General features: G+C 41.5%; 1 protein-coding gene across 6 annotated transcripts in view; it reads left to right on the top strand.

Moving 5' to 3' along the window:
* LOC110534626 (uncharacterized) overlaps positions 1-23690 on the top strand; it is a 168433-nt gene that overhangs the window by 117226 nt on the left and 27517 nt on the right. For 2 of the 6 annotated variants that reach the window (XM_090187487.1, XM_090187482.1), the window contains exon 7: positions 2614-3756. In XM_090187487.1, coding sequence (XP_090043613.1) covers positions 2614-3560 — 947 coding nt within the window. In that variant the 3' untranslated portion in view covers positions 3561-3756. Of the gene's footprint in view, positions 1-320; positions 330-1838; positions 1953-2284; positions 2397-2613; positions 3757-13280; positions 13357-13690; positions 13822-14003; positions 14184-23690 lie in introns of those variants that run through there. The other 4 variants (XM_090187489.1, XM_036934492.2, XM_090187486.1 and 1 more) reach the window with 4 other exon arrangements.

Genomic DNA, 23690 nt, shown 5'->3' with positions numbered 1-23690 from the left:
ACATACCCACACACTAACACCTACTGTACACATCAACATAGTTTAGTCAGGTTTGTCTGATTTTTACTTATCATTGCAGACTTATTTTCACCCCCAACATCATATTTATGTCTATTTTTCTGTATATCTAATAGGGCCGAGGCGATACCAGTATCGCGATATTCGTTTGTGTCGTGGCAAGGAAACAAAACACGAAGCAGATTTAACTTTGAGGAAAACAGTCCTAATATTGAAAACAAACATCATTGTGTTTTCATCCAGACTCACATAGATTTATTTTCCATAACACACACTGTTTTACATACAGCAGGTTTTTAAAGGGCCAAAGAGTTTTGTCCGCTTCGTGTTTTCATTTTTGCCATGAAAAACAATGTTGCGATACTGTTATCATCCCGGCCCTAATATCTAAGCTTAACTCTTGAGTCTTCTGAATCCTCCTGACTGTGCCCCCTATAGACCACAATATGAGTCATAATACCCATAAAACCTGGAGGTCCAACAAGGAAATGGTTCCAATCGTTTTTTCCACCATTCATTTTTCCCAAAGGGGATTTTTGAAACTTAAAATAAGGGATGTATTCGTGTAGGCTTACCCTGGTGTGACGCTTTGATAACCGTGTAAATCTCTCTAGGACAAGGTAACTTTATCAATTTACATTCGCCTGTATTTACCCCCCCAAAAAATGAAATGCTAATTAGCTGCTAATGTGGCTATCATAAATAACTACAAATGCCATGATGATCTGGACCAGACTACCAAATCGAGGCAAAGGTAAGATTCTCTGGATTAATGTTAGCTATATTTAGTCATGAATAAATTGGCTACATTTCTTTAAATGGACAATTGTGATCCGTCTTGCGCAAGTAAATTGACACAATACCGGTTAGCAAAGGTGTCAGCTAGTGATGACGTGCAGGAGTTTGCAGGGATTTGTAGTCTTGCATAATGTCTACTTTGATGCTAATTAGCATTTTCGATATTGAGAGTAAATAGTGAGGAATATATTGTCCGAGAGACATTTACATGGTTATCAAAACACAGCCCTTATTTTAAGTGTTTCTAAAAACCCCTATGGTGGAAAAATGATTAGAACCATTTCGCAGTTTGACCGCTAGGTTTTATGGGTTTTATGACACCTCCACCTTGGGGCTCTATGGACATGATGCCTCTGCCCCAACCAATGGCATTTCTTAAAATCGGTCAAATTCAATAGTTCAAAATGTGCTTTTCTTCCGTTGTTCTGTAGCAAAATGTTGTATGCCAATATTGCATTGATGCATCCTTGACAAGGCTACTAGCTATTACCGTTAGATAACATTTTCACATTTTTGTGAAAAAAAATCCCACGTTTTTGTGAAAAAAAAATCCCACGTTTTTGTTTATCTGTTTCACACACATCCATGTGCTTTTATGGATCAAATAGAAATAAGGTCAGTTTATCTTACATCGTAAGAAGAAAACAGATCCTTATGGATTTGTCTAGTAGCAGTCATGTAGGCAACCATTATCACCATCACTTCTAGGCAGCACACACTGCTAAAGCGATAGCAGACTAACTTTAAGTGAACTTGTTCCTGGATATAATCACTGCCACCTTGTGATGTTAGCATAGGGCCAACGTGTACGACAATTTAGCGTTCTGTCACGTGCAAATAAATCAGTTTTTAATTGGCTGGTACGCAATTTGAGCCGGATAAACTGTTTTAAATGTAAATAGTCGCTTATGTTTGCAAGTATGGCCAATTAATGTTCAAAGTGTGTTTTATCTCTGTGTGTATGTGTGTACGTACACTCCCTCAGGTATGTCTGTGTAATCTGTTTCACCTGTCTCTTCCAGGAGGAGGAGGGTCCAGAGGTGCTGCTGATGAAGGAGGAGGGGTGTGAGGAGGGTCTGGGGAATCCTGAGGGAACCATGGTCATGGAGGACAATCAGACTACACCTCCACCTGAGGTCTGAATGGTATTAGAAAGCAAAGCCTGTCAGAGTAGGACTACTGATCTGATCTGCTGATCAGTTTAGCCTTTAAGATCATAATGAATAAGACTACAATATGTAGGCAAGTGGGGACCTGATCCTCAATCAGCACTTCTACTCTGAGACGCTAGGTGGATATGGTCCAGGTTACAATTAAAATGTAGGAAAATGCCTTTACATTATCAAACCATTATAGAGTGTCTGGTAACACAATGTAATAACGTTTGCATAGTATCAAATCAACTAAAATGTTTGCATAATACTCATAGCAATCCTTCATTGCCCAACCTGCTCTGTATCTCTTTCAGTCAGTAGACATGGAGGATTGGAAGCCTGATCTGCTGCTCATCAAAGAGGAGACCATAGAGGACCGACCAGAGAGCATTGACCTGCTAAGTGGACTAAAGATGGGGGAGCAAGGTAAGGGAGAAATACATATAGCCTACATACAGTAATAGATATTCAATGGGAATAGTGATGCACCTGGCTATTATTTTTTCTTCATTTATAAAATTTAATCAATACAACTTATGTTTAAATACAAAAACACAATGTATAAACTTGACCAGATAATTGAGAAGAAAAAAAACTATATATGTAGAGTTTTCTGTGTCATGTTTGTAACCTCTTCCTGCAGGTGGTTGGCTGGAGGATGACAGGGAAGACTGGGCGGCCATCTTGGATTCCCAGACGGGTGCAGCCAACATCACTGACCAGGCCAGGACCAGAGGCGACATAGTGGAGGACAGTGGATGGGACAGTGTCCTCAACTCTAGGCTGCGGGACAACACTGTTAACCACAACCAGAAAAAGACAATCGAACACAAAACAACAACCAAACGTATTCTCCATGACAACAGATTGTCTGAAACCAGGATGAGACATAGATTTGGTCTGGGGGGGCGGGGAGGTGTCCATATGCAGCTGGAGAGAACAGACATAGACTTGGTTAGCGATGCTCCATCCTGCTCCTATAGTTGTGATCCAGAGAGAATGATGACGCCTCAGGTTAACCCCCTAACAGGTGCTGCCTTCAGCCTGCCTTCTTTAGGATCTATCAACTGGAACATGGACCCTGCGACAACACAGACACTCCCTGGTCTTTGTCCTCCTCACACTCCCCTAATGTTAAACCAGACCTCAGACAATGCCAGTGCCTCAACACTAAATGGCTACACAAGACCATTGACAAATGACATTAGTAGTGACGGAATCAGTAAAGGTTTCAGCGCCAAAGAGAAGCGCTTCTCATGTTCGTTCTGTGGGAAAGTATTCAGTTTCCCCAAACAGGTGGCGATCCACCAGAGGATGCATACGGGGGAGAAACCGTTCGGCTGCCACCTGTGCCGGGCCAGTTTCTCAGACTCGTCCAACCTGAAGAGGCACCAGAGGGTCCACACAGGGGAGAAACCCTACAGCTGCCCCCAGTGTGAGAAGAAGTTCTCCCACCAGCCCCATCTGAAGAGGCACCTGAAGATCCACACTGGAGAGAAGCCGTTCGCCTGTATTCAGTGCGGGAAGAGGTTCTCAGAGAGGGGCTACCTCAGGATACACCAGCAGAAAATGCACACCGCCCATGTATAGAGTATGAGTGACAAAGTAGTGAAGATGTGTGTATTGTCATGTTGAATATTTTCCAAAGTATTCTAAAATGAATTTGATAAATGCGAGGGTACCAGATTTACAGAAAAGTTTGTTACCATAGTGAGAAAAGTTATTGTACTAAATTTAATGTGAGTGTATGGCCATTTTGTTTAAATTAAATACAAAATTGACTCTGTGCTGACTGACTAGGTTATGTTTGTATCATTGCAGGGACTGAGCTTCCCCTATCTCAGTGGAACCAAAACATTGAACTTAATTCTTGAATCATGACATTTAAATAATAAACTCCAATGGCTCCATATTCGTAGGTACTTGAATCAAGACATTTTTTTATAAAGCCCTTTTTACATCAGCAGATGTCATAAAGTGCTCTACAGAAACGCAGCCTAAAACCCAAACAGCAAGCAATGCAGATGTAGAAGCACGGTGGCTAGGACAAACTCACTGTGTTAGAGATGGGCTTGACTGTGGTTAACATTTTATAATATAATATTTCTGTGTGTTAGAATGCTATTTTATGATGAGTATTCCCTATTGGAATTTGGCCTCCAGGTACCCTCTAAGGCCAGATGTCACCGTAAAGCAGGTCTCAGTAACTGGTATCTGGGCCCCTGAGCCTTAAAACCGGCCATGGGTGTCGTTATTAAGCGATTTAAGATGTTTCAAATGTATAGTATATTCAACCCCAAGGTCTCTGCCTTGATTTAATGCTTTGGCACCAGGCACAGAAGGGTGGAACAGCAAACGGCAAGAATATTTAGGTCCTTCCTCCCCACTGGAGGGGGAGGAGATTTTCTGCTAACCTCTTAGAAGAAAGTGTCTGTCTTCCCCATATGTCTGTTTTTGTTTATTAGACCTTTAAAATGTAGAAGTTGTTCACCTTATATTTTACATCTAGCATTTCTCCAAACTGACCAGTTTTCAATTCATAACATTGGCGCTGCGAGCAGGGTGGGCTTCTCATCACCGGAGGACACGTGACAAAAGAGGTGAGTGCTCTATCCTTTTAATTTAGAATTAGATGGATTTGATATTGTCACACCTCACCTGTAAAGTTAATGTTAAAAGTAGTGACCACACTTGTCTCTGTGTGACCCCACCAATTTGGCAAAGAACTGAAGTGAATCGGATAACTGTTTGGTGTGGAAAGCATTGATAAGTGTGTTTCCTTCATATATTCCTGGGTTGTGAGTGCTGCATAACTATCTATGTTTATGTCATAAGAGAGCTCTTTTCGCAACTTTTGGGGTGTTGTGTATTGCTGTACAATCATGGTAGCTAGAGTGAAGGATTAGATTTAAGCTCCGTCTGACATATGGCTGAGGTGAAGGATTAAATTGTCTAGCAGGATGAAACTCCAAATGACAGACATGGCACTTTTCCTTTTTATGAACAGGAGGGAAGGACCTTTTGGTGACACTGCATATGATGATGCACTGTCCTGATTATTTCATATAAGCAGGATAAACATGGGTATGCATGTGCAGACAATGTGTGATTGACTGTGTGCATATGATTTATGGTGAAGGCAACAGTGCATGTTGCGAGAGATGGGTGCTGCAGCCTAATGTTAAAGTGATTCCTCAGCAGTGTTGGGTATAGAGTACTCAACTTACTTTTTTGTTGTAAAGAGTAACTTAACGCAGTAGTTTATCAACTGAAGACATCCGTTAATTAGTTACTTTTTTCAATTAGTTACTTTTTCTTTTTTGGGCCCCAAAATGTTTAAATCCTTTCCCTAAGTTCACACATTTCCTGTTTCTTCAAGAACGTTGTGGTGGGAAGCTAGCAAGGTGCAGAGACAATTGCTGTGGAACATCGTGGAAGTGTTCACATTTATTTTGAATTGGTAGAATAAAAGGTTTTTCACATAATAAAAACTGCCAACTTAAAATATCAAAAAGCACCTTCAGGCCAAGCACAGCTCCACAAGAGTGTTGGAGAAAGACCCACACCAGCCAATTGTCGTTGATGCTGAGGATGACCGTGCTTGCTTCAAAACAGCAAAATCTAGATTTCTGTTAGGCTAAACCTGTCACCCTGAAAGAACTAAATACAAATGTATGCTTCTTTGATGATTGTAAGTAATTCCTTTGATTGCATGCCATATATTTCAATGCATTATGTTTAGGATTGATCTGACAGTTTGCATTTGTGGTCAACAGTTTAATGCGCAGGGTATTTACATTTTCATATTTCAATTCGAGCTTGTTGTGATTTAAAAACCTGTATTTAGTGGCTTTAATATGTATATTTTGTTTCATAAAACTCCCTAAAATGTTGGTTTTGATTTATGGACAATGTTCCTTTGATGCTTTGGATTTATCAAGATATAAATTCTCAACACTTCTTTGCATTCATCAGACTGATTTATGTTGAATATAACAATGTTACCGGTATTAGACCTTATAATTATTTACATGAGAAGGAGGTTAATATCTCTTTATAGGATTATGATTATATTGATATAAAGAGAAAGAACTGTTACAAACGGTTAGACCTACATCCATCCTGCCCTGCCTTTCTAAAGTCTTCGAAAGCCAAGTTAAACAGATCACTGACCATTTCGAATCAAATCCCGTTAGCAGGATCAATTTGACAACATCCCGTGAAATGGCAGAGTGCCAAATTCAAAATAAATTATTAGAAATATTTAACTTTCATACAATCACAAGAGCAATACACCAAAATAAAGCTTAACTTCTTGTTAATCCAGCCACCGTGTCAGATTTCAAAAAGGCTTTACGGCGAAAGCAAACCATGCCATTATCTGAGGACAGCACCCCATCATACAAACACATGACAATCATATTTCAACCCGCCAGGCGCAACACAAAACTAAGAAATAACAATATAATTCATGCCTGAACCTTTGAAGATCTTCTATGTGCACTCCAATATGTCCCATAAACATCACAAATGGTCCTTTTGTTTCGATTAATTCCGTCGTTATATCCCCAAAATGTCAATTTATTTGGTGCGTTTGATTTAGAAAAACACAGATTCCAACTCGCGCAACATGACTACAAATGATCTAATAAATTACCTGTAATCTTGGTCCAAACATTTCAAACAACTTTCCTAATCCAACTTTAGGTATTTTAAAAAGTAAAAATATGCTAAAATTTAAGACGGGATAAACTGTTTTCAATAGCGGATAAAATCAAAGTGGAGCGAGCTTCAGGTCGCGCTCCCCAAACAAAAGAGTCCACTTCGCTCGACTCCCAGAAAGGAAAGGGCTACTTCTTCATTACTCAAAGGAAAAACATCAACCAATTTCTAAAGACTGTTGACATCTAGTGGAAGCCATAAGAACTGCAAGCATATTTCTATTGAAACGGGCTTGCCATAGAAACCTAATGGAAAACAGATTGACCTCAAAACAAAAATTCCCTGGATGGATTATGCTCGGGGTTTTGCCTGCCAAATCAGTTCTGTTATACTCACAGACATTATTCAAACAGTTTTAGAAACTTCAGAGTGTTTTCTATCCAGATCCACTAATTATATGCATATTCTAGCTTCTGGGCCTGAGTAGCAGGGAGTTACTTTGGGCACGCTTTTCATCCGGACGTGAAAATACTGCCCCCTATCCCAGAGGTTATCAAACAGATCACTGACCATTTCGAATCCCACCATACCTTCTCCGCTGTGCAATCCGGTTTCTGAGAAGGACACGGGTGCACCTCAGCCACGCTCAAGGTACTAAATTATATCATAACCGCCATCGATAAAAGACCAGTACTGTGCAGACGTCTTCATCAACCTGGCCAAGGCTTTTGTCAATCACCGTATTCTTATCGGCAGACTCAATAGCCTTGGTTTCTCAAATGACTTCTTCACCTGGTTCACCAACTACTTCTCAGAATTCAGTGTGTCAAATTGGAGGGGCTGTTGTCCGGACCTCTGGCAGTCTCTATGGGGGTACCACAGGGTTCAATTCTCGGGCCGACTCTTTTCTCTGTATATATCAACGATGTCGCTCTTGCTGCGGGTGATTCCTTGATCCACCTCTACGCAGATGACACCATTCTGTATACATCTGGCCCTTCTTTGGACACTGTGTTAACAAACCTCCAAACGAGCTTCAATGCCATACAACACTCCTTCCGTGGCCTCCAACTGCTCCTAAGTGCTAGTAAAACCAAATGCATGCTCTTCACCCGATCGCTGCCCACAACCGTCCGCCCGACTAGCATCAATACACTGGACGGTTCTGACTTAGAATTTGTGGACAACTACAAATACTTAGGTGTCTGGCTAGTCTGTAAACTCTCCTTCCAGACTGACATTAAGCATCTCCAATCCAAAATTAAATCTAGAATTGGCTTCCTATTTCGCAACAAAGCCTCATTCACCCACTCTGCCAAACATACCCTCGTAAAACTGACTATCCTACCGATCTTCAGCGATGTCATCTACAAAATAGCCTCCAGCACTCTACTCAGCAAACTGGATGCAGTCTATCACAGTGCCATCCGTTTTGTCACCAAAGCCCCATGTACCACCCACCACTGCGACCTGTATGCTCTCGTCGGATGGCCCTCGCTACATATTCGTCGCCAAACCCACTGGCTCCAGGTCATCTATAAGTCTTTGCTAGGTAAAGCCTTATCTCAGCTCACCGGTCACCATAGCAACACCCACCTGTAGCATGCACTCCAGCAGGTATATTTCACAGGTCATCCCCAAAGCCAACACCTCCTTTGGCCACCTTTCCTTCCAGTTCTCGGTTGCCAATGACTGGAACGAATTGCAAAAATCGCTGAAGTTGGACACATATCTCCCTCACTAACTTTAAACATCAGCTATCAGAGCAGCTTACCGATCGCTGCAGCTGTACACAGCCCATCTGTAAATAGCCCATCCAACCTTCTACCTCATCCCCATATTGTTTTTATTTACTTTTTTTGCTATTCTATCACTCCAGTGTTAATTTGCTAAATTGTAATAACTTTGCTACTATGGCCTATTTATCGCCTTACCTCCTTACTCCATTTGCACACAATGTATATACAGTGCCTTGCGAAAGTATTCGGCCCCCTTGAACTTTGCGACCTTTTGCCACATTTCAGGCTTCAAACATAAAGATATAAAACTGTATTTTTTTGTGAAGAATCAACAACAAGTGGGACACAATCATGAAGTGGTACGACATTTATTGGATATTTCAAACTTTTTTAACAAATCAAAAACTGAAAAATTGGGCGTGCAAAATTATTCAGCCCCTTTACTTTCAGTGCAGCAAACTCTCTCCAGAAGTTCAGTGAGGATCTCTGAATGATCCAATGTTGACCTAAATGACTAATGATGATAAATACAATCCACATGTGTGTAATCAAGTCTCCGTATAAATGCACCTGCACTGTGATAGTCTCAGAGGTCCGTTAAAAGCACAGAGCATCATGAAGAACAAGGAACACACCAGGCAGGTCCGAGATACTGTTGTGAAGAAGTTTAAAGCTGGATTTGGATACAAAAAGATTTCCCAAGCTTTAAACATCCCAAGGAGCACTGTGCAAGCGATAATATTGAAATGGCCATCCCGCTAAACTTTCAGCTCATACAAGGAGAAGACTGATCAGAGATGCAGCCAAGAGGCCCATGATCACTCTGGATGAACTGCAGAGATCTACAGCTGAGGTGGGAGACTCTGTCCATAGGACACCAATCAGTCGTATATTGCACAAATCTGGCCTTTATGGAAGAGTGGCAAGAAGAAAGCCATTTCTTAAAGATATCCATAAAAAGTGTTGTTTAAAGTTTGCCACAAGCCACCTGGGAGACACACCAAACATGTGGAAGAAGGTGCTCTGGTCAGATGAAACCAAAATTGAACTTTTTGGCAACAATGCAAAACGTTATGTTTGGCGTAAAAGCAACACAGCTCATCACCCTGAACACAGCTCATCACCCTGAACACACCATCCCCACTGTCAAACATGGTGGTGGCAGCATCATGGTTTGGGCCTGCTTTTCTTCAGCAGGGACAGGGAAGATGGTTACAATTGATGGGAAGATGGATGGAGCCAAATACAGAACCATTCTGGAAGAAAACCTGATGGAGTCTGCAAAAGACCTGAGACTGGGACGGAGATTTGTCTTCCAACAAGACAATGATCCAAAACATAAAGCAAAATCTAAAATGGAATGGTTCAAAAATAAACATATCCAGGTGTTAGAATGGCCAAGTCAAAGTCCAGACCTGAATCCAATTGAGAATCTGTGGAAAGAACTGAAAACTGCTGTTCACAAATGCTTTCTATCCAACCTCACTGAGCTCGAGCTGTTTGCAAGGAGGAATGGGAAAAAATGTCAGTCTCTCGATGTGCAAAACTGATAGAGGCATACCCCAAGCAACTTACAGCTGTAATCGCAGCAAAAGGTGGCGCTACAAAGTATTAACTTAAGGGGGCTGAATAATTTTGCACACCCAATTTTTCAGTTTTTGATTTGTTAAAAAAGTTTGAAATATCCAATAAATGTCGTTCCACTTCATGATTGTGTCCCACTTGTTGTTGATTCTTCACAAAAAAATACAGTTTTATATCTTTATGTTTGAAGCCTGAAATGTGGCAAAAGGTCGCAAAGTTCAAGGGGGCCGAATACTTTCGCAAGGCACTGTACCTTTACCAAACTATGGCTCAAGTGAATTAGTACACACTGTACACTTAGAAATAATTTGATTATTCTGAACAATAACTTATCAACATTTGATAAAATCCATCAAATATTGCTTCGACCATTCGGCGCTGTGAATTTGTACGTTTTAATCCACTCTCACTGTAGTATTTTAATCTACCCTTGGGCGGCAAGTGCTTGCCTCGGCACCCGAGCAGGGGGAGGAATGGGGGATAAGGGGGGTGACATCTGCCCCCTTTCTGTTTACCTGTCCTTGTTCTGTATGTCTTATTTTATATAATTTACTTTGTACCTATAACTCGTGGGGTCTTGTAGTTTCTGTCTGCTCTTTTATGTTTAGATAATAATTGCATACTTGTCTTTTCTACAAAATACCTACACACCATTCGTGTGTGTGTTCAATAAAACTTGTTTGAACAAGAAGAAAGCATTCGAGTGAGGGAAACAGCACCCCTCTGTCTCTCCAGGTGTAGGCCATCTATCTGATGCTGTCTGGTCCAAACGTGTATGACATTGTTGCCACCGGCAGCATTGAAGGCAAGGGAAGCCAGCGAGCATTTGGCCTCCCTTGAGAAAAAAAAATGTATACAAATTTGCCAATCAACATTGGTGCTAAACTGGCCGAGTTCAACTGAATGATCCTAGCGCACCAAATAAAAGTGTCAAGGGAAGCCAGCTTGGATTTAGATGTCCCTCCTATCAAATCGCATTGAGAGCACATTTCATTGACAGAAACTTGAATTGTTGCATCTCGTTGTGTTGTCCTACGGTAGCTAGCTAGCTAAAATGGTCACTTTCCTAAATTATCCATGGATGGAGATAAGGGTTTGGACTTGTGATTTTACTTCTTTCTCCGTACTGGCCAAGAATTGGCCAGATTGGTGATTTTGATCCAACCATGAATTAATACATTGTTGTGTCCCTGGCCTGAGAGGATGGAAGTTCAATAAGTACCTAATGTAGAAGAATAGTGTTAACTAGCTAACGTTGCCCATGAATGGGGCTTGTGTGATAAGTTTGTCTCTCCTCATTTGATAGTAAAGAAATGAACCACCACAACAGTCTACACAGTGTAGTGCCTTTTAGAATTGAAGAGCACCGAATCCCCAGCTACAGATACACGTTCTTGTTAGAGCATCTCGAAGACTAAATTCAATGTAGAATCAGTTTTGACAAGGTGACAAACAGATTATGTTTTACCATTGTAACATGCAGTGATAATAATTCTATTGTCCCTGTCAGGAGCCCAGGCTTTTGCCGTAGATGGTAGAGTTCTCGTCGCTGGACCACACAATCTTAAGCCCTACCAATATACATTGATTGGTAGGTTACACTATATTTAGATACTTCAAATACTTCCTGAGACACCTTTTTCTATTTGTCTTTGTACTTAATAAACGGTGAAACACTAAATGTGACAATGTTCTTTATTCAAATGTATATGCATGAAACGGACATTGTGGAAAAGATTCCTCACACTCAATCATAGTTAGTAGTAGAATAATAGATTGGCAATAATTTGGCACTGTCAACTTTTTAAAGGTAACTGGGAACGAGGCTAATCAGTTAAACCACCTAAATATATTCCCATTAACTGAACATTTAATAGATGAAGCTCAAACTTGAATTTCCCAACTCCCTTTTCTGTAACCCTGCAGACTATCGTTCTCCATACCGTATATTCCAATAAATCCAACACTATGCATGCCCACCATGGCATTGGGCAATCTGCTGACATGAGGACTCATCTGGTTTAGAAATCAATCTATGGTCATCTTATTCTAGAGCACATTGTATATATTTTGCCCAGCGGTTTTTAGAGAAGATTGTATTGCAAGGTATTGGCTAATATGTATATGCAGCGGTGGGTTTTAAACCACCATTCTATATGACTGAACGTTTCTTTAAGGCAGCAGGTGGTTACTTGAAATTGGACATAATCGTCCCAACATTTCCCGAGGTAGGAATATCGCAAAATATGACCAATGGCTCATTCGAGAGAAGACATCCTCCTTGTAGTGTCTTAACACTTAGTACTTATTTATGTAATAAGAAAGACTCTGAATACAAGCAATTGAACTGGAGCTTCACATTTACTCAAACGAGTTAGTACCAGAATAACATTGAACAACACTGCGCATGACCAAGGGTGCTCCATCCTTAAAGGGGACATCAGTAAATTAACAGAACATAACACTCCCCGAGTTATGACATCGGCTAGTATTGAAATCTGACATGTATGATAGACGTTTTCGCGATCTAAAAGTCGTATTCCTATTAACTTCCAGTGCAGCGAGAGACTTAACACGGTGCCTACGTCATACCGGTCGGATTTCTGCCTGCCGCATCCTTTTCCATCAGATACACATGAAAACATGAAATGGCCCTTGGAATCGCTAGGACATCACCCAGAGGTGCACAAAAGCAATATAACATTCAAAATGGGTGAACCTTTCCTTTAAGATACTTTTTTTTAAGGCGGGGATTTGCAATAATTCTGTCTGTGGGAGTTAGTGACGACCTGCTTGAAGATAATGAACATGAATAAAAGTTTTGATGTGTCATGTAAAGCAGTACCGTATTTCAAAGAACGGCGCGCAGACCCTTTTCCATTTAGCCACACCCTTTGACCAATGACGCTCCCAATAAACACCCTTTCTCTTCTGTAGAAACGGAAGTAAACAATGACAAGGAACAATTTTTACGTTAGCGTTTTATATTTAGACGTTTATTATTAACACCATGGAATTCAAAATATGACTAATTTAACTGCACAGCATCACATACATACTCCATGTAGTCTTTAATTCGCGTTGGAGACAGGACTTGGTTGATTGATGTTATCTAGGTAACGCTAGCTAGCGAACAATGGCTAACGTTAACTGTATGGTTTTTAACGCTCAAATAGCCTCCATCATGGAGGTGCTAGCAAATGCAGCCGTGGCAGAGATCTGTAAACTCGTTGACGACGACTATGCAGTGTTTCGGTTGGAAATAACTCAAAGCCAGAAAGAAAACAGGGCATTGCGAAGGAAATTACAGCTACTGGAACTGAAGGTGGCACGGGAGCGCGTCTGCGCCAGTCGTCCCAGTAGTGTCAAGATCCCTGACCGATACAGAGGAATGGCAAGAGGTACATTTCCGTTCCCTCTGCACATGTGTTCAGATGTGTTACCCAGCATTTTTGGATAGTATGCTATTACCCAGATTACTTAGCTATCTTGCACAAAGACGCATCATATTCTAACCAGATTGATTTACTGCATTTCCAATTATTTAATAATCGAAAACAATGTGATGCATGGAGCACCATCAGTCGATCTATAAATAGTATAACACGAAGTTATGAGAAGTGTTACCTTATATCCTTGCCAATTCTAGACAGTGTCAAAAAACTGTTACTAGTGTACAATATACCTTTGAGCATTGACAGTACCTAACCACATCTTTCCCCCAATCACTCTCAGGTGAAGGACATCTCACTGGAGGCCACAGGAGCTTTGTGAAGCTAGCGGGCCACAATACATGGAGAGATGACCAACCAATCACTGTTGATGAGGGGAGTGGAACCTCAACCCAGCACGTTATTGTGATAGAGGTTAGTGTAATAGTATTACATCAAAATTACAGTACATCAAATGTGGCCAGTTTATTTCAGAAAGACTCCAATCAGCTATTCACTTGCTTACATTATCTGCCACAGCGGACATTGTGAGACTTCCCTACAACATTGTTATCCAATTCATCTCATGTTCCAGTAATAACGTCCCCTTGTGTCAGTCTGCAGATGCAGAGGCTGCAGGTCCTGGGGTCAAGCAGGAGAGGACTGAAGGAGAGGACCCACGACACAGCACAGACATCCAGACTGGAGCAGCGGCTGGAGTGGCGCCCCCTGTAGCCACGGAAGAACTCTCAACTGCTTCCACGCTCCAGTCCAGGACCCGATGCAGCATTAGGGAGGCCAGTAGAACGCCCAACGCCATCCTCAAGTCCGAGACAGTCACAGAAACACAAAGGCTCTTACAGACAGGATCTGACCACAGATCAGACCCAGAGAGACTGGAGCTGGGGCCACTGGGCTGTCCTGCTCTCGACTCAGAATATTTACTAGACGGTAACCCAAGCCCGAGGACGGTTCATTCCCATCGGGACTCTGGTGATGTGTTAGAAACTGGTAATGATCCGTCATGTTCTTACACTACAGAGATGGACCCTGACAACATGCCCTTGGGTTTAGAGACACAGACTGATCTATCTAGAGGGGACTGGAACCGGTACAGTAGTAGTGTATACTCTGGAGGGTGCCAAGATAAGCAAGGGGAGGTTATAGTCGTAGATAAAGTGAAAGTGGAGGGCGACGCTCCTCCCACATGGAATGTAGACGAGACTCACTTAGGAGAAGGACACTCACAAGGCAGAGATTTTTTAGATTACAGGGAAAGCTTAGAGACAAATACAAATATCACGACCCACTCCCCTTTGCACGCGCTCAGGGATCGTGAGCCAGTGTCCACGTCGATGGGTCCATCCGATTCACACGGCCGCATCCTTTTCCATCAGGTATTTAACTCAAACGACCAGGCTAGAGCCCAGCCTCAGGGAGGGGGAGCCACATCAGGCAGTAGTAAAGATAAACGGTTCCTCTGCATGTTCTGTAGCAAAGGCTTCAGCTGCCCCCAGAAGGTGGAGATCCACCAGAGGGTCCACACAGGGGTAAAACCCTTCAGCTGTACCCAGTGTCACATGCGCTTTGCCCAGGCTTGCAACCTGAAGAGGCACCAGAGGGTCCACACAGGGGTGAAACCCTTCAGCTGTACCCAGTGTCACATGCGCTTCTCCCACTCATCAAGCCTGAAGAGGCACCAGACGGTCCACACAGGGGAGAAATCCTACAGTTGCCCCCAGTGTGAGAAGAGGTTTTCCCACCAGCACCAGCTGAAGATGCACCTGAAGGTCCACATGGGAGAAAAGCAGTTTGTCTGTACGCAAGAGGATCTCAGAGAGGAGCTTCCTCAGGATACACCAGCAGAAAAACCATTCCACTCTATAACATAGACCAGACATTAGTTACATAAGGCACGCCAAGCAATTTGATAAAATGGAGTAAATCAGTGAACTTGCATTTGTTTTGAAATTGCATTGGTTTTCCATAAATGGCTATTTAATCATTGTGTTTTGTTTGGAGAGCTCCTGTCAATGTTGAGTATGGACGCTCACCTGATTACACATAGAAGTAGGCCTAGGCTACCTGGCCTGCACACAAATGTATAAATGTGCCTATTTGGGGATGTCTGATAGTATTTCTGATTGTCTTAACTCACCACCACTAATGATCTGGGGTGCTTCTCATTGTCATTTTTTTCTTCTCAAACAGCAAGTAACCTAAACAATGTCTGTTTTTACATCCATTGAGAATGACAGTAGTTCCTCAATAACCAGGTTTCCAGCCAACTCTTTTTCTATAAGTAAAATACATGTCGGAACAAAATATTCACTACAGGCCTGATGGAAACAGCAAGTTTTTTCGGTCAACTTTCCAGATGTCGACAAATCAAAATACACTAAACAAGGTTGGATCTTTGTGTCGGTAAAATTAATAATGCGAGAAATGGCGGTGGAAACGCTTTTATCCGCAAATATTGATATAATATTCATCATATCGAAGTAAACTTGGAGGCACGCAATGATATGTTGTGTGGTCCTCCCACTACGACTCGGGAAAGCATGCAGTTTATTAGACTAGAGATTAAATAAGTTATGATGAACAGGGTGGGGAAAGTTCACGGTGATGAGCTTGATGCTCCTTTTCAATAAATATTGAGGGTCTTATTCTGGTGACATAATGATTGATGTTTGGCTGCCGTTTAACTAATAAAAATAATCTTGCTATTTTGTCCATAATAATCTTATCACGTAGACTATATACCCTCACTGTATCTGCGTGGTGTTGGATAGAGCGCATGTGCCATCAGTAGAGTTGAAAATAAGATGGAAACCACTTTATCGGCACATGGGAATTTAACTGCAAAAGTCATTTTTATGTGCACTACCTCATCACATACAGCTTGTTATCTGCAACAAGAAAGGCTTACTGTGTGTACGTAAAACTGGACACACCCCTCTGATGGGAAAATGTGCATATGGTTTTTATGCAGATTTTTAGAATATTCACATTAAAATCTGTTGCCAATTGGATGGAAACCTAGCGAATGTATTTAAAATCTTTTCAGCTCTCTCCCTTTCGAAAACAACGGAGCCTAGGCGTGAAAGGGAAAAATGTAATGCTCTGATCCAGTGAAAATTGCAAATACCTGATTACTCCTTATCCCTTATCCCAGAGAAAAAGCTGGCTCTGTCCAGAACTCACTGGCGCAAGAAACTCTGAGGACCCAGAATAGTTGATACAATGCTGCAAGTTTGCAAGCTGGAGCTTCGGGCCGGACCCAGTTGATAGTTGATACAATGTTTCAAGTTCTTTGCAGACAGGCAGAGTAGAGAGTTAAATGCAATTGAAAGAACATGAACAAACTGCTATGCGTAGCCAATGTGATTTATATAATACTTATTTTTATCAGGATATTTTCTACCTGCAATGTTTTTATTTGTTGGCTTTATTTTTGGCTATTTTTACCTAGTTGTCATTAATAGTTACTTGCATTGGTATACGTTCTTTAGCTGCCAATGGCTCAAGGTGTATCATACAATGTGTCCATTACACAGAGACAGGCGCTCTTGCATTAGATACATTTTAACTTAGATCTGTATCATTTTAATTTCAATAGAATTTAGCTTAACCACATGACAATGATTTTAATATGTTATTATCCATGAAAATGTTCATGTGAAAATCATAACTTGCACGTAGACCGGTAGCTCCAGGCATGCCTGTTTGTCATGTGCCTTTTTCTCAGGAGTGGCTTCTGTCTGTTCACTCTCCCAAAAAAGCCCAGATTGGTTAAGTGCTGTAGAGATTGTTGTCCTTTTGTCAGGTTCTCCCATCTCAGCCAAGGACCTCGTTGACCAAGGTCCTTCTTGCCAGTTTGGTCGGACGGCCAGCTCTAGGCAGAGTCTGGATTGTTTTGTAATTTTTTTATTTCCCAATGATGGAAATCATGCTCTTGGAAACTTTCAACATTCTAGAAATGATTTTATACCCTTCCCCAGCTATATGCCTCATCACAATTCTAACTCGGAGCTCTACGGACAGTTCATTGGACTTCATGCTATAGTTTCTGCTGACATGCACTTCTTCTTCTTTGAAATTGGGTTGGTGGATTGCATCCAACTTTTAAAGGTGCATACTCCGCCACCTACTGTACTGGAGTATGAGGTCAGTTACGGCCTACCTACATTAAATTATCTTCATTAGTCCTTTTCCTCTAAGAAAGTGAAAGAGCCATAGACACCCCTCCCCTTTCAATCCCCCACTACACAACCCAAACCCCAACCCCGTCCAGCCTCTAACCCTTTCACACAATCTCTCGCTATCTACGTCATACCGTTCACAAAATATCAACACATGCCCCACCGTTTCCTCCACTAAACACTCATCACACAGACCTGTTTCATGTCTCCCTATCATCCACAACGTGACATTCAAACCTGTGTGCCCAAACTGTAGTCTACTCCACACAAATAACTCTGTCCTACATCGTGTACAACCCACCTCTTCCTTTACTGACTGATGCATGCAATACAATTGCCTCCACTTACTACTAGCATCCCACTTCCTTTGTCAAAGACCGAGCCCTTTTGCCCGGATCAAGGACTTGACTTCCCTGCGGCCCAGCAGGACCTGAATACCCCCTCTCTCTCTGAATACCCCCTCTCTCCTCACTACCCTCTTAGCCACCACATCAGCCTTTTCATTACCCTCCACATCCACATGGGTGGGAACCCAGTAAAAGCTTACCACCACTCCAATCCCAATAACAGCACCATCATCTCCACAAACAAGTCTCCCCTATCTGACCTGGACTAATCTATCCGACTACTCAACACTGCAGCCCAATCAGAGCAGATCACTACTGAGTGGTTTCAACTCCTTCACCCATCTCAAACCTATAATTATGGCCATCAACTCGGCCGCATACACTGACACATTCAGTTAACTGCTTACATACTCTAACATTGAAATTTGGGATATACAGTACAGTCGGAAAGTATTCAGACCCTTCATACCCCTTCACTTTTTCCACATTTTGTTACGTTACAGCCTTATTTTAAAATATGGAGAGACTCAAGGCTGTAATCGCTGCCTATGGTGCTTCAACAAACTACAGAGTAAAGGATCTGAATACTTATGTAAATGTGATGTTTCATTTGCAAAAATGTTTGCTTTGTCATTATGAGGTATTGTGTGTTGATTGATGAATAAAATAATTAATTTAATCAATTTTAGAATAAGGCTGTAATGTAACAAAATGTGAAAAAAAAGTGAAGGGGTCTGAATACTTTCCAAATGCACTGTACACCCCTGCCCCCACCTTACCGCTGACTGGATCCTTTTCCTTTGAACCATCTGTATATATCCTGAAAAACAAATAAAACCGATTATCCTGACATGCACTGTCAATTGTGGGACATGATATAGACAGGTGTGTTTCTTTCTAAATCATGCCCAACAATTGAATTGGCCACATGTGGACTCCAATTGTAGTGATGTCTCAAGGATGATCAAAGGAAATTGGATGCACCTGAGCTAAATGTTTAGTGTCATAGCAAAAGGGTGTGAATACTTTTGTAAATGAGATATTTCTGTATTTAATTTACAATACATTTGTTAAAATATCTAGACATGTTTTCACTTTGTCTTTATGGGTTATTATGTGTCGAAAAAATATAGATTTAATACATTTTGAATTCAGGCTGTAACACCACAAAATGTGGAATTAGTCAAGGGGTATGACTACTTTCTGAAGGCACTGTATATGATGTTCAGAAAATGTCATTACTTCCATTCAACTACTTAATTTTTCCCCTAGACACTTTTAATGAGAAAATGCAGTTTATCAAGTTTATGCAGATTTTTTTGTTAAGACGTGTGTGGTTTTCATATGGTGTATTTAAAACTTGTTTGTTTAATAAACACACAATGGGACTTTTCATTCTAAGACTTTCATTGAGACTCTCTTTAATACACATCACATCTGATCTCACCTTATTCTGCATACAAACACACTAACAAGCACCTACTACCAACTATAGTTTAGTCGGGGTTGTCTGATGACAGGGTTTTTTTCTGCATATATACAGTACTAGTCAAAAGTTTGGACACACCTACTCAATCAAGGGTTTTTCTTTATTTTTACTATTTTCTACATTGTAGAATGATGTTGAAGGCATCAAAACTATGAAAATAACACATATGGAATCCTGTAGTAAACAAAAAAGTGTTAAACAAATACATTTTAGATTCTTCAAAGTAGCCACCCTTTGTCTTGATGACATCTTTGCACACTCTTGGCATTCTCTCAAACAGCTTCATGAGGTAGCCACCTGGAATGCATTTCAAATAACAGGTGTGCCTTGTTAAAAGTTAATTTGTGGACTTTCTTTCCTTCTTAATGCGTTTGGTAAAAGACCAAGTCCATATTATGGCAAGAATAGCTCAAATAAGCAAAGAGAAATGACAGTCCATCAATACTTTAAGACATGAAGGTCAGTCAAACAGGAACATTTCAAGAACTTTGAAAGTTTCTTTAAGTGCAGTCGCAAAAATCATCAAGCGCTATGATGAAACTGGCTCTCATGAGGAGCGCAAGAGGAAAAGAAGACGAAGTCACCTCTGCTGCAGAGGATAAGTTCATTACAGTTACCAGGTTCAGAAATTGCAGCCCAAATAAATGCTTCAGAGTTCAAGTAACAGACACATCTCAATATCAACTGTTCAGAGGAGACTGCATGAAATCAGGCCTTCATGGTGGAATTGCGGCTAAGAAACCACTACTAAAGGACACCAATAATAAGAAGAGACTTGCTTGGGCCAAGAAACACAAGCAATGGACTTCAGACCAGTGGAAATCTGTCTGATGAGTCCAAATTTGAGATTTTTGGTTCCAACCGCCATGTCTTTGTGAGACGCAGAGTAGGTGAACAGATGATCTCTGCCTGTGTGGTTCCCACCGTGAAGCATGGAGGAGGAGGTGTGATGGTGTGGGGGTGCTTTGCTGGTGACACTGTCTGTGATTAATTTAGAATTCAAGGCACACTTAACCAGCATGGCTACCACAGCATTCTGAAGCGATACTCCATCCAATCGGTTTTGCGCTTAGTGGGACTATCATTTGTTTTTCAACAGGACAATGACCCAACACACCTCCACACCGTGTAAGGGCTATTTGACCAAGACGGAGAGTGATGGAGTGCTGCATCAGATTACCTAGCCTCCACAATCACCCGACCTCTAACCAAGAGATGGTTTGGGATGAGTTGTACCACAGAGTGAAGAAAAAGCAGCCAACAAGTGCTCAGCATATGTGGGAACTCCTTCAAGACTGTTAGAAAAGCATTCCAGGTGAAGCTGGTTGAGAGAATGCCAAGAGTGTGCAAAGCATTTCAAGGCAAAGGGTGGCTACTTTGAAGAATCTCACATATAAAATATATTTTGATTTGTTTAACAATTGTTTGTTTACCACATTATTCTATAAGTGTTATTTCATAGTTTTGATGTCTTCACTATTATTCTACAATGTAGAACATAGTAAAAGTAAAGAAAAACCCTTGAATGAGTAGGTGTGTCCAAACTTTTGACTGGTACTGTGTACATATACACAGTGCCTTCGGGAAGTATTCAGACCCTTTTTTCCATATTTTGTTACTTTACAGCCTGATTCTAAAATGTACTCTTTTTTAATCCCCTCATCAATTTACACACAATACCCCATAATGACAAAGCAAAAACATTTTAGAGATGTTATCAAATTTATTACAAATAAAAAACTTAAATATCACATTTACATAAGTATTCAGAACCTTTGCTCTGAGAATAGAAATTGAGCGCAGGAGCACCCTGTTTCCATTTATCAGGATTGTGTCGAGGCACAGATCTGGGGAAGGGTACTACAAAATGTCTGCAGCATTGAAGGTCCCAAATAACACAATGGCCTCCATCATTCTTATATGGAAGAAATTTGTAAGCATCAAGACTATTTCTAGAGCTGGCTGCCTGGCCAAACTGAGCAATCGGGGGAGAAGGGCTTTGGTCAGGGAGGTGGTAACTCTGACAGAGCTCCAGAGTTTCTCTGTGGAGATGGGAGAACCTTCCAGAAGGACAACCATCTCAGTAGCACTCCACCAATCAGGCCTTTATGGTAGTGGCCAGACAGAAGCCACTCCTCAGTAAAAGGCACATGACAGCCTGCTTGGAGTTTGCCACAAGGCACCTAAAGGACTCACAGACCAAGAGAAACAAGATTCTTTGGTCTGATGAAACCAAGATTGAACTCTTTGGCCTAAAAGCCAAGCGTCACGTCTGGAGGAAACCTGGCACCATCCCTACAGTGATGCATGGTGGTGGTAGCACCATGCTGTGGGTATGTTTTTCAGCAGCAGGGACTGGGAGACTAGTCAGGATTGAGGGAATGATGAAAAGTACAGAGAGATCCTTGATGAAAATGTGCTCCAGAGCGCTCAGGACCTCAGACTGGGGTGAAGGTTCACCTTCCAACAGGACAACGACCCTAAGCACACAGCCAAGACAATGCAGGAGTGGCTTTGGGACAAGTTTCTGAATGTCCTTGAGGGGCCCAGCCAGAGCCCGGACTTGAACCCGATCGAACATCGCTGGAGAGACCTGAAAATAGCTGTACAGCAACGCTCCCCATCCAACCTGACAGACTTTGAGAGGATCTGAAGAGAAGAATGGGAGAAACTTCCCAAATACAGGTGTGCCACGTTTGTAGCGTCATACCCATGTAGACTCGAGGCTGTAATCGATGCCAAAGGTGCTTCAACAAAGTATTGAGTAAACATGATATTTCATTTTTTACATTTTTATACTCCCTAGTCCTTGCCGATGACAAGCATGACAAGTAGAAGTCGGACATTTACATACACCTTAGCCAAATACATTTCAACTCAGTTTTTCACAATTCCTGACATTTAATCCTAGTAAAAATTCCCTGTCTTAGGTCAGTTAGGATCACCACTTTATTTTAAGAATGTGAAATGTTAGAAATAATAGTAGAGAGAATTATTTATTTCAGCTTTTCTTTCTTCCATCACATTCCCAGTGGGTCAGAAGTTTACATATACCAAATACTAATTGAGTGTTATTGTCTTTAAATTGTTTAACTTGGGTCAAGCCTTCCAGAAGCTTCCCACAACAAGTTGGGTGAATTTTGGCCAGTTCCTCCTGATAGAGCTGGTGTAACTGAGTCAGGTTTGTAGGCCTCCTTGCACACACACGCTTTTACAGTTCTGCCCACAAATGTTCTATGGGATTGAGGTCAGGGCTTTGTGATGGCCACTCCAATACATTGACTTTGTTGTCCTTAAGCCATTTTGCCACAACTTTGGAAGTATGCTTGGGGTCATTGTCCATTTGGAAGACCCATTTGCGACCAAGCTTTAACTTCCTGACTGATGTCTTGAGATGTTGCTTCAATATATCCACATCATTTTCCTACCTTATGATGCCATCTATTTTGTGAAATGCACCAGTCCCTCCTGCAGCAAAGCACCCCCACAACATGATGCTGCCATCCCCGTGCTTCACGGTTGGGATGGTGTTCTTCGGCTTGCAAGCATCCCCTTTTTCCTCCAAACATAACAATGGTCATTATGGCAAAACAGTTATATTTTTGTTTCATCAGACCAGAGGACATTTCTCCAAAAAGTACGATGTTTGTCCCCAAGTGCAGTTGCTAGCTGTAGTCTGGCTTTTTTATGGTGGTTTTGGAGCAGTGGCTTCTTCCTTGCTGAGCGGCCTTTCAGGTTATGTCGATATAGGACTCGTTTTACTGTGGATATAGATACTTTTGCACCTGTTTCCTCCAGCATCTTCACAATGTCCTTTGCTGTTGTTCAGGGATTGATTTGCACTTTTTGCACAAAAGTACGTTCATCTCTAGGAGACAGAACGCGTCTCCTTCCTGAGCGGTATGACGTCTGTGTGGTCCCATGGTGTTTATTATTGTGTACTATTGTTTATACAGATGAACGTGGTACCTTCAGGCATTTGGAAATTGCTACCAAGGATGAACCAGACGTGTGGAGGTCTATAATTGTTTTTCTGAGGTCTTGGCAGATTTTTTAAAATTTTTCCATGATGTAAAGCAAAGAGGCGCTGAGTTTGAAGGTAGGCCTTGAATACATACACAGGTACACCTCCAATTGACTCAAATGATGTCAATTAGCCTATCAGAAGCTTCTAAAGCCATGACATCATTTTCTGGAATTTTCCAGGCTGATAAAAGGCACAGTCAACTTAGTGTATGTAAACTTCTAGCCCACTGGAATTGTTAT

The sequence above is a fragment of the Oncorhynchus mykiss genome, chromosome 10 (genome assembly GCF_057628025.1).
Source record: "Oncorhynchus mykiss isolate SJ-2025 chromosome 10, ASM5762802v1, whole genome shotgun sequence".
Classification (NCBI taxonomy): domain Eukaryota; kingdom Metazoa; phylum Chordata; class Actinopteri; order Salmoniformes; family Salmonidae; genus Oncorhynchus; species Oncorhynchus mykiss.
This window is presented reverse-complemented; position numbering and strand designations above follow the sequence as displayed.